Source organism: Pangasianodon hypophthalmus, chromosome 21 (assembly GCF_027358585.1).
Source record: "Pangasianodon hypophthalmus isolate fPanHyp1 chromosome 21, fPanHyp1.pri, whole genome shotgun sequence".
Taxonomy (NCBI): domain Eukaryota; kingdom Metazoa; phylum Chordata; class Actinopteri; order Siluriformes; family Pangasiidae; genus Pangasianodon; species Pangasianodon hypophthalmus.
The window spans coordinates 21,017,480-21,029,979 of record NC_069730.1 but is presented as its reverse complement, the minus strand read 5'-3'; the positions used below and the strand labels follow the sequence as shown (position 1 = coordinate 21,029,979).

The 12,500-nt window shown below is 45.9% G+C and overlaps 1 protein-coding gene across 1 annotated transcript in view; it reads right to left on the bottom strand.

Annotated features, from left to right (window-relative positions):
• Nucleotides 1–12,301, bottom strand: part of LOC113524962 (collagen alpha-1(XI) chain) — a 34,202-nt gene extending 21,901 nt beyond the window's left edge. Inside the window, exons 1-9 of the mRNA XM_053227561.1 lie at nucleotides 12,253–12,301; nucleotides 7,298–7,351; nucleotides 5,940–5,993; nucleotides 5,780–5,833; nucleotides 4,866–4,919; nucleotides 4,590–4,634; nucleotides 4,231–4,284; nucleotides 3,795–3,839; nucleotides 2,750–2,803 (exon numbers count right to left, since the gene is read on the bottom strand). Coding sequence (XP_053083536.1) covers nucleotides 2,750–2,803; nucleotides 3,795–3,839; nucleotides 4,231–4,284; nucleotides 4,590–4,634; nucleotides 4,866–4,919; nucleotides 5,780–5,833; nucleotides 5,940–5,963 — 330 coding nt within the window. The 5' untranslated portion in view covers nucleotides 5,964–5,993; nucleotides 7,298–7,351; nucleotides 12,253–12,301. The remainder of the gene's footprint in view (nucleotides 1–2,749; nucleotides 2,804–3,794; nucleotides 3,840–4,230; nucleotides 4,285–4,589; nucleotides 4,635–4,865; nucleotides 4,920–5,779; nucleotides 5,834–5,939; nucleotides 5,994–7,297; nucleotides 7,352–12,252) is intronic.
• Nucleotides 12,302–12,500: the final 199 nt, after the last annotated feature.

The following is a 12,500-nucleotide window of genomic DNA, read 5'->3' as shown; positions in this document are numbered from 1 at the left end:
CGCAGACGAGTCATTATACAGACGAGTCATTAGACAGACGAGTCATTACGCAGACGAGTCATTATACAGACGAGTCATTAGACAGACGAGTCATTACGCAGACGAGTCATTATACAGACAAGTCCTTATACAGACGAGTCCTTACGCAGACGAGTCCTTACGCAGACGAGTCATTACACAGACGAGTCCTTACGCAGACGAGTCCTTACGCAGACGAGTCATTATACAGACGAGTCATTATACAGACGAGTCCTTACGCAGACGAGTCCTTACGCAGACGAGTCATTATACAGACGAGTCCTTACGCAGACGAGTCATTATACAGACGAGTCATTATACAGAAGAGTTGTTACGAGGATGAGCCCTTATGCAGATGAGTCGTTACTCTTTATTATGTAGACGACTCTTTATGCAGACGAGTCATTATACAGAAAAGGAGAAGAGACTGAAAAACTTATCACTCTATCAATGGAGGACAGTGCTGCTGTTGTCATAGCAACAGTTACTGACCACCAACATTTGGAACAAAACAATAACAAAACTCGAGTTAGACTGACGTAAAAGTGGCGTGACCTCTGACCTGTTCACACTGAGGTCATTCTGCACATCTGTCTCACATTTCATCTCTCTCTCTCTCTCTGTGTTTCCCTCTTTCTCCCTACATTAATTCTACACTCATCCCTTGGTCCATCTGTCCTTCTGTCTCTGCAGGACATCTCGAGTCAAAGAGAAAAAAAAACAGAACAGTAGATATGAAAAACCAGATGGCAGAAACCCCACAGAGAGAGAGAGAGAGAGAGAGAGAGAGCGAGAGAGAGAGAGAACGAACAGAGAGAGAGAGAGAGAGCGAGAGAGAGAGAGAGAGAGAGAGAGAGAGAACGAACAGAGAGAGAGAGAGAGAGAGAGAGAGCGAGAGAGAGAGAGAGAGAGAGAGAGAGAACAAACAGAGAGAGAGAGAGAGAGAGAGACAACAGAGAGAGAGAGAGAGAGAGAGAGAGAGAACGAACAGAGAGAGAACGAACAGAGAGAGAGAGAGAGAGAGAGAGAGAGCGAGAGAGAGAGAGAGAGAGAGAGAGAGAACGAACAGAGAGAGAGAGAGAGAGCGAGAGAGAGAGAGAGAGAGAGAGAGAGAGAGAGAGAGTGGGGCTGAGCTCTATCAGTGAACCAGAGCAACTCCAGCATCATGGTGTTCCAGAACAGAGCAGACAAGAAACACACACTTCGCTTCACTTTAGGTAACTCACAACTCCAACACTACACAATTAAATCCAAATTCCACAAAACATCAATCAGCTTTCAGATCTGGCTGAAACGGTACCATTCAGTAATCACACCCATACTTCTGTACGGAAGTGAAATATGGAGATCATAAATCAGTGACAAAAACTGGGACAACGATCCTGCTGAAAGATTCCAAACTGAATTCTGTAAACTACTGAAAACTCGCCGCAACGCAGCCAACAGCGTCTGCAGAGCAGAGCCGGGATTTCCTCCTCCACTGCAGAGTAAAAGAGAGAGAGAGAGAGAGAGCAGCAAATTCTGCTCCTGCATCTAAACCACACACACACACACACACTCACTCACACACTCACACACTCACACACTCACACACTCACACACTCACACACTCACACTCTCACACTCTCACACACACACTCACACACACACTCACACACACTAAACCACTCTGACCCCGACTCCCTAAAGTACAGAGCGCTGCTGACTAACTACCTGCCTCACACACACACACACTCAAACACACACTCAAACACACGCACACACTCACGCACACACTCACGCACACACTCACGCACACTAAACCACTCCGACCCCGACTCCCTAAAGTACAGAGCGCTGCTGACTAACCACCTGCCCAAAGAAACTCATCCCCTGAGCTGTACAGCAACACAACTCACCAACCTGAGCCAAAGCCCAACAAACACACCACACACTCGCCCAAACACACCACACACTCGCCCAAACACACAACACACGCTCGCCCAAACACACCAAACACTCGCCCAAACACACACCAAACACTCGCCCAAACACACACCACACACTCGCCCAAACACACACCACACACTCGCCCAAACACACACCAAACACTCGCCCAAACACACACCACACACTCGCCCAAACACACACCACACACTCGCCCAAACACACACCAAACACTCGCCCAAACACACACCACACACTCGCCCAAACACACACCACACACTCGCCCAAACACACACCACACACTCGCCCAAACACACACCACACACTCGCCCAAACACACACCACACACTCGCCCAAACACACACTCATACTCAAACACACAAATGTGCACCCAAACTCAGACACTCGGGTAAAAACAGCCATCATCCCAAACGTCTCTGAGCTCTGAGCACAAACTGAGCTGTGTTTCAGGGGAACATGAAGGAAGTGTGCAGCTCGCAGCTCCGCTCATATTCACTCCATCATACAACACACACTAATCTAATCTAATCCAATCTAAACTAAACTAATCTGCTATAATCCAAACCAATCCTAACACTAGACAGAGACAGAGAGACAGAGAGAGACAGAGAGAGAGAGAGAGAGAGAGAGAGAGAGAGGGAGAGAGAGAGAGAGAGAGAGAGAGAGAGAGAGGGAGAGGGAGAGGGAGAGGGAGAGAGAGACAGAGAGAGACAGAGAGAGAGAGAGGGAGAGGGAGAGGGAGAGAGAGACAGAGAGAGAGAGGGAGAGAGAGAGAGAGAGGTACCTGTGGGCCAGTGACTCCCTGTTGACCGGGTGGTCCTCCTTCTCCTGGTGGTCCCTGAGGGAAAAGAAAGAAAGAGAGAAGAAAAGAAAAACAAATAAATATAACATTAATATGTTAAATAACACTAATGTGTGACATCATCACTGTGACATCACTCACAGGAAGTACATTTACTGAGCTAGAACACAAACTGCTGAGCAGCAGATACGGTTCTGTACGGTTCTGTTCGGTTCTGTTCAGTTCTGTAAGGTTCCTGTCTACACTCCTCCACTTTCATTCACACACTGCGAGTTTATTCTGCTTTGCTGCACTTCCGGGTTAAAGGTCAATCCCAGCTGTGAGACGCTGAGAGAGCACAGAGTGAGGGATCAAATGGCTTCAGACTGCTGCATTTCAGAAAAGTCAGAGGGTCAAAGGTCAAAGGTCAGAGGCTCAAATCAGGGCTGTCTCAGTTAATCTAGCTCTTACTCAGCAGTCAGGACCATCTATAAGAGCTTTCAAGGAAAAAAGTATTAGGAAAAAGTCATTCCTAGAATTTATTTGTTGTTCCTCCAGAATCCCAGCGTTGATAAAAGTTGTGAAAGAGGTGTGAAAGAGGAGAAGTGCGGTGCAGAGCGATCCCACACCTAATTCATTCTAATCATCTGTGTCTGTCAGGAACATCGCTCAGGGCCGTGTGGTTTATATCGTACGGTTCCTCACACTCACACTCACACACGGGCGCATGAGCTGCCATGTCCCCCGGGTCATGTGACCAGGAGCTGGATTTAATTCTCACGTCTTAAACACGGAGATTAAATCTGGTTTGATTTGAAAGCAGTGCAGCGTCACACAGCTCGCTGTTTCTGCCTCGGTGTGTGTAGAGTTCAGAACTTTCGGCTATTTTACGCAGACTGTGTGCAAACCTGATGTTTTGGATAAAACACACACACCACTTAGGAACATTCTGTCTAAAACCAAGTAAGCATTAAGAATAATTTAACAATTATTCATAAATAGTAACTTTTCCTAGGAAAGAGGAAATACCAAAGCAGGAGTATCTCACCATGTTCCCTTTAGGACCCGGCGGACCGTCCAGGCCAGGAAGACCCTGAGCATGTGCACAAGAGAGAAGACGTGTGAAGGTGCGTTTAACACAGTGTGCTTTCTGCACAAACTACAGACTGGAGAGAACATGGAGAACACAGAGAGCGTAGAGAACATAGAGAATGAAGAGAACAAAGAGAAGGCTGAGAACATGGAGAAGATAAAGGAGAGAACATGAAGAAAGCAGAGTGTAGAGAAAGAAGAGAACAAAGAGAAGGCTGAGAATGGAGAGAACATTGAGAAGATAAAGGAGAGAACATGAAGAAAGCAGAGTGTAGAGAAAGTAGAGAACATTGAGAAAGTGGAGAACATAGAGAACATGGAGAAGATAGAGAAAGGAGAGAAGGTAGAGAAAGGAGAGAAAGTAGCGGAACTAGAGAACGTAGAGAACTTACACGTTGACCGTTAGGACCTGGAGATCCTCGCGGGCCGAGTAAACCTCTAGGACCCTGAAAAAAATTACAAAAAAGGCAAACATGACTAATCTAATTACAACACACTGTAGGTCTGATTAGGTCCACGGATGGATGGATGGATGGATGGATGGAGGAATTAATAATGGATGGATAGACATGTGGCTATAGAGAGATAAGTGCATAGATGAAATAATGATGAAAACGGATGGATGGGTTCAGAGGAAGGGGAGGTCAGAGGATGAATACATATTTGGATGGATGGATGAACAGATGTATAAATGGATAGACAGATAGATAGTAGATAGAACGGTAAAAGTGTTTAAAATGAAGAAACTTACACTTTCTCCCTGCAGTCCTCTCGGTCCGATCTGTCCATCCTCACCCTGAGAGACACGTATACACACACGTATACACACACACACACACACACACACACACACACACACACACGTATACACACACACACACACGTATACACACACAGAAAGCACACACACAGTAGTGTTTATTACTAGACAACATTCTCACATACTGTCTCATCAGATTTCAGCACAACAATATAACTGTAATATTTACTGAATAAATAAATGTGTGATATCTGAACTCTCCCTCACCCTTGGCCCGTCATCTCCAGGAGGTCCCGGGGGTCCGATCGGGCCAGTCTCACCCTGAGAGAGAGAGAGAGAGAGAGAGAGAGAGAGAGAGAGAGAGAGAGAGATAAGGAAAGTGTGAAATGAGAGATAGACAGACAGAGAGAGGGGTCATTATCATATCATATCATTATCACACACAACCACACACACTGCTTCCCCTCTGTAATTACACACACGCACGCACGGGTGCGCACACACCCACACACACACACACGGCGCGCACACACACACGGGCGCGCACACACACACACACGGGTGCGCACACACACACACGGGCGCGCACACACACAGACGAAATACACAACTGTTTCTAGCCTCTGTATTTATCACACTGATAACCGACCGGATGAACAGATTTGTTTCTCAGCTCCATCATGAACACAAACATATTCTTTTATTCGGGAGAATCTCTTCACAGGACAATAAGGACGTTAAAAGCCATATATAAAGTTATATTTTTTCATTTTTATAGACTAAACTTAAAGTTACTCCTAGCAGAAGGAGAGGAAAAAAAGAGAATGAAACAATTAGGAAGAGAAAAAAATAAAAAAGAGAAAAAACAAACAAAAAAAGAGAAAACACTAAAAAAGAAGAGAAGAGAGAAAAAATAAACCGTGAAAAGAGAAAAAAATTATCTTACATTCTTACGGTTGTGGTTTTGTGAGATGAAAATAAACACTACATCACAGAAGACTCACTCGAGCATAAACTTATGAAACGGTCTCGTTTTAGGACATTGTGTGTTTTACAGCCTTGAAATGGCCAACGTTTTTAACTTCGCTAATAGACACATAAAACAAAGTCGATCATTTTATAGTAATTATTATTAGGATTGTGATTAATATTTGAGTTGTATGTTTGAGTTTGCGACTCACCCTGTGGCCTTTCTCACCAGGTAAACCCGGAAGGCCATCAAAGCCTCGATCTCCCTGTAAAACCACAAACACAGCTCAGGGTTCGAGAGAAGAACTCACACATTACTGCGATAATGACGTGAAGAAGTGATGAAGTGAATAAATAACTAAATAATCCTACCTTTCCTCCCGCTTCTCCTGGCATTCCTCTCGCTCCATCAGCTCCTGAACGACCCTGAAACGAAGTCATTCATTAAATAATTATTTGCTCTCAGCATGTTAGGAAAATGAAGCATCGTCTCAACACCGTTAAAGTGCACAGTAAAAAAAAAGGAACACATCTAATGATCACAAGTAAAAATACACAAGTCAGGCTCCGGACTGTTGCGATAGAAAGCGTTCGCACTATCATCAGGAGACTGGCTGTGCTGTCTGGGTGGGAGGGGCATAATCTCTCTCCTCTGTCAATCACTGTGACACTAGCCAATCACGGGCATCTGTGAGCTCTTGTATGAGGAAGAGCGCAGAGTGTGTTTTCCTCCGAGTGCATTACATCGCCCCGTGACGCAGCACGAGCAGCAGTATGAAAAGCTGTGATTGGCTTCATGTGTCTCAGAGGAAGCATGCGTTAGCCGCCGTGCGCTAACAGGACAGCGCTGACTGTTAGCATGGGAACTGACAGGTGACCAAACACTGGGGAGAAAACGACACAATCACACAAGCCAGTCCCGTATTTTTCACTACAGACTCCAGCACTGTTCATCACCTCGTGCTCTCTCAGTAGAACCAATCGTACGAGGTGAGAAAACGAGGGAGAAACATAAGTCTCAGTGCCAAACACTGTACACAACATCACTCTTCAGGAATTACGCTCCTGAAAATAAGATAAAATGTAAATACGAGGTGATGCGCTGATGCGAGGTGAAGTCTCTGTGGCAGGTAGAGGAAAAAATCTGGCTCTAAATCTGTTCCTTCTGTGTCATGTACAGATTTATGATTGATGATATAACCTCTCTCTTACTCACTCACATCTCACAAACCTTTTTTAAAATAAACTGAAATGTTTTCATAACTATAATTCAGAAATGGCATCAGTGACTCACAGGTAGTTTAGTTAAATGATGATTAGTTTGGCAAACACACTTTTTAAATTCCTTACTGATGGCGCTGCTGTGATTTTCCAGCACGACTATTACCTCTGCTTTTGCTGGAAGTTTCCTTGTCAGACTTTTTTTTATGATTTCTAGCACCTGATTCACTCAACATGATATTCTGTTATTTCAAACGATCTGTTTACCTGTGGATCCAATCTACACAAAACCTAGATCATAAAGTATAAACAGAAATATGACAGTCTTACGAGAGAACATGCTGGAAAAGCGCTTCTACTGCGTGTCGCTCCAGCCGGAAGTCCTCCGTGTTACACTCTTAAACTTTCTCAGACTAACCGCTTTACTGCTAATCACAGTGCTGTCAGGATGATGGAGTCGAGTTTAACACGCTGTAATGACATGTTTGGGTTTTTTTCTCTGTTCTTACCCTCTTCCCTGCTTTCCCCGGAGGCCCTGTGGGACCCTGCAGTCCTCTCGGACCCTGAAAAACAAACAGCATTCATTATTCATGTACAGCATGAGTTCAGAAATAACACAGAAATCTCTTTAAGACAGCCTGAAGGGTGAGACTCATCAAATTTATCTAGTGTTAATCTGTCTCATAATTCAGCTGAACACCGGAAAGAAAAGTAAAATAAAAGTGATATAGTATTGCTCTTGCATGCAAATCTGCAAAATACAGACACAAAGCATTATCTCACAAAATATAACAGATTTTAACAGACAGAGGTGTGTGTGTGTGCGTGTGTGTGTGTGAGAGAGAGAAAGAAAGAGAGAGAAAATCCAATTGGGTGGAAAGAATTCAATAAAAAACACCCATAACACAAAAAGTTGGCAAAGCAAAAAAAAAAAAATCCTGGCTGCAGTAATATTTCAGCAGTAAAAGTGTTCAGGCAGTAAAATGGCGCTGGTTCTCCTGTTCTACTAAACACAGAACCACACAGAACCTTCACACAGATCTTCTTAATCAGATGCAGTAAATTCACCAATCAGAGGTAGAGTCTGTGCCTGAGTGCTGAATCTGGGAATCTTTCAGTCAGAATAAACACCAAGAAGAAAATGGAGAATTACAGTGAAATAAAGCGATCTAAAATTATTCCTGCATGCAAATCCACGCAGTACAGACATCATTACATCACCGCTCAGTACAGACACCATCACATCACCGCTCAGTACAGACACCATCACATCACCGCTCAGTACAGACACCATCACATCACCGCTCAGTACAGACACCATCACATCACCGCGCAGTACAGACACCATCACATCAGCACTCAGTACAGACACCATTACATCACCACTCAGTACAGACGCCATTACATCACCGCTCAGTACAGACACCATCACATCAGCACTCAGTACAGACACCATTACATCACCTCTCAGTACAGACACCATCACATCAGCACTCAGTACAGACACCATCACATCACGACTCAGTACAGACACCATCACATCACCACTCAGAACAGACACCATCACATCACCTCTCAGTACAGACACCATCACATCAGCACTCAGAACAGACACCATCACATCACCGCTCAGTACAGACACCATCACATCACCGCTCAGTACAGACACCATCACATCAGCACTCAGTACAGACACCATCACATCCCCGCTCAGTACAGACACCATTACATCACCGCTCAGTACAGACACCATCACATCACCGCTCAGTACAGACACCATTACATCACCGCGCAGTACAGACACCATCACATCACCGCTCAGTACAGACACCATCACATCACCGCTCAGTACAGACACCATCACATCACCACTCAGTACAGACACCATTACATCACCGCTCAGTACAGACACCATCACATCACCGCTCAGTACAGACACCATCACATCAGCACTCAGTACAGACACCATCACATCACCGCTCAGTACAGACACCATTACATCACCGCTCAGTACAGACACCATTACATCAGCACTCAGTACAGACACCATTACATCAGCACTCAGTACAGACACCATCACATCCCCGCTCAGTACAGACACCATCACATCACCACTCAGTACAGACACCATCACATCAGCACTCAGTACAGACACCATTACATCACCGCTCAGTACAGACACCATCACATCACCGCTCAGTACAGACACCATTACATCACCGCGCAGTACAGACACCATTACATCACCGCGCAGTACAGACACCATCACATCACCGCTCAGTACAGACACCATCACATCAGCACTCGGTACAGACATCATCACATCAGCGCTCGGTACAGACACCATCACATCACCGCTCAGTACAGACACCATTACATCACCGCGCAGTACAGACACCATCACATCACCGCGCAGTACAGACACCATCACATCACCGCTCAGTACAGACACCATCACATCACCGCTCAGTACAGACACCATCACATCACCGCTCAGTACAGACACCATCACATCACCGCTCAGTACAGACACCATTACATCACCGCTCAGTACAGACACCATTACATCAGCACTCAGTACAGACACCATCACATCCCCGCTCAGTACAGACACCATCACATCACCACTCAGTACAGACACCATCACATCAGCACTCAGTACAGACACCATTACATCACCGCTCAGTACAGACACCATCACATCACCACTCAGTACAGACACCATTACATCACCGCTCAGTACAGACACCATCACATCACCGCTCGGTACAGACACCATCACATCACCGCTCAGTACAGACACCATCACATCACCGCGCAGTACAGACACCATCACATCAGCACTCAGTACAGACACCATTACATCACCGCTCAGTACAGACACCATTACATCACCGCTCAGTACAGACACCATCACATCACCGCTCGGTACAGACACCATCACATCACCGCTCAGTACAGACACCATCACATCACCGCGCAGTACAGACACCATTACATCACCGCGCAGTACAGACACCATCACATCACCTCTCAGTACAGACACCATCACATCACCGCTCAGTACAGACACCATTACATCAGCGCTCAGTACAGACACCATTACATCAGCACTCAGTACAGACACCATCACATCACCGCTCAGTACAGACACCATCACATCACCGCTCAGTACAGACACCATCACATCCCCGCTCAGTACAGACACCATCACATCACCGCTCAGTACAGACACCATCACATCACCGCTCAGTACAGACACCATCACATCCCCGCTCAGTACAGACACCATCACATCAGCACTCAGTACAGACACCATCACATCAGCACTCAGTACAGACACCATTACATCACCGCTCAGTACAGACACCATCACATCACCGCTCAGTAGAGACACCATCACATCACCGCTCAGTACAGACATCATTACATCACCGCGCAGTACAGACACCATCACATCAGCACTCAGTACAGACACCATTACATCACCGCTCAGTACAGACACCATTACATCACCGCTCAGTACAGACACCATTACATCACCGCTCAGTACAGACACCATCACATCACCGCTCAGTACAGACACCATCACATCACCGCTCAGTACAGTCATCATTACATCACCGCGCAGTACAGACACCATCACATCAGCACTCAGTACAGACACCATTACATCACCGCTCAGTACAGACACCATTACATCACCGCGCAGTACAGACACCATCACATCACCGCTCAGTACAGACACCATTACATCACCACTCAGTACAGACACCATCACATCACCGCGCAGTACAGACACCATCACATCACCGCTCAGTACAGACACCATTACATCACCGCGCAGTACAGACACCATCACATCACCGCTCAGTACAGACACCATTACATCACCGCTCAGTACAGACACCATTACATCACCGCGCAGTACAGACACCATCACATCACCGCTCAGTACAGACACCATCACATCACCGCTCAGTACAGACACCATCACATCACCACTCAGTACAGACATCATCACATCACCGCTCAGTACAGACACCATTACATCAGCGCTCAGTACAGACACCATCACATCACCGCTCAGTACAGACACCATCACATCAGCGCTCAGTACAGACACCATCACATCAGCACTCAGTACAGACACCATTACATCACCGCTCAGTACAGACACCATCACATCACCGCTCAGTACAGACACCATCACATCCCCGCTCAGTACAGACACCATCACATCAGCACTCAGTACAGACACCATCACATCAGCGCTCAGTACAGACACCATTACATCACCGCTCAGTACAGACACCATCACATCACCGCGCAGTACAGACACCATCACATCAGAACTCAGTACAGACACCATCACATCACCGCTCAGTAGAGACAACGTTACATCAGTTCAATTCAATTTTATTTGTATAGCGCTTTAACAATGGACTCTGTCACAAAGCAACTTTACAGAAAAATATAAATTCAAATTAAACTAAACCAAAATAAATTGTAAATATGTGACTTTATCCCCGCATCACACACCTGACTCCACTACACATAAAGACCTGCCCACCTGACTTTACTACACACATAAAGCCCCGCCCACCTGACTCCACTACACATAAAGCCCTGCCCACCTGACCTCACTACACACAGAAAGCCCCACCCACCTTACTTTACTACACACATAAAGCCCTGCCCACCTGACTCCACTACACATAAAGCCCTGCCCACCTGACCTCACTACACACATAAAGCCCCACCCACCTTACTTTACTACACACATAAAGCCCTGCCCACCTGACCTCACTACACACATAAAGCCCCGCCCACCTGACTTTACTACACACATAAAGCCCTGCCCACCTGACCTCACTACACACATAAAGCCCCGCCCACCTGACTTTACTACACAGAAAGCCCCACCCACCTGACTTTACTACACAGAAAACCCCGCCCACCTGACTTTACTACACAGAAAGCCCCGCCCACTTGACTTTACTACACACAGAAAGCCCCACCCACCTGACTTTACTACACACATAAAGCCCCACCCACCTGACTTTACTACACACATAAAGCCCCACCCACCTGACTTTACTACACACAGAAAGCCCCACCCACCTGACTTTACTACACACAGAAAGCCCCACCCACCTGACTTTACTACACACATAAAGCCCCACCCACCTGACTTTACTACACACATAAAGCCCCACCCACCTGACTTTACTACACACATAAAGCCCCACCCACCTGACTTTACTACACACATAAAGCCCCACCCACCTGACTTTACTACACACATAAAGCCCCACCCACCTGACTTTACTACACACAGAAAGCCCCACCCACCTGACTTTACTACACACAGAAAGCCCCACCCACCTGACTATTTTTATATTACGTTAAAATTATACTCGTCTTTAGTGGATGTGAGACTGCTAAAGAAAGCTTTACTTACAGTCGGACCAGATTCTCCGCTATCTCCTTTAAGACCAGATGGTCCAGGACTACCCTGCAACACACACACACACACATACACATTTTACTACATACTCCAACACATACCCTTTAACTGTTTCTGATCTGAAAAAAAAAATGTGTGTGTGTGTGTGTGTGTGTGATGTCACAGCCATATGACTATATTATACAGCATTATCAGTGTAGGAGAGAAATATAATGACACGAAGATAGATACTGTGCCTGTGT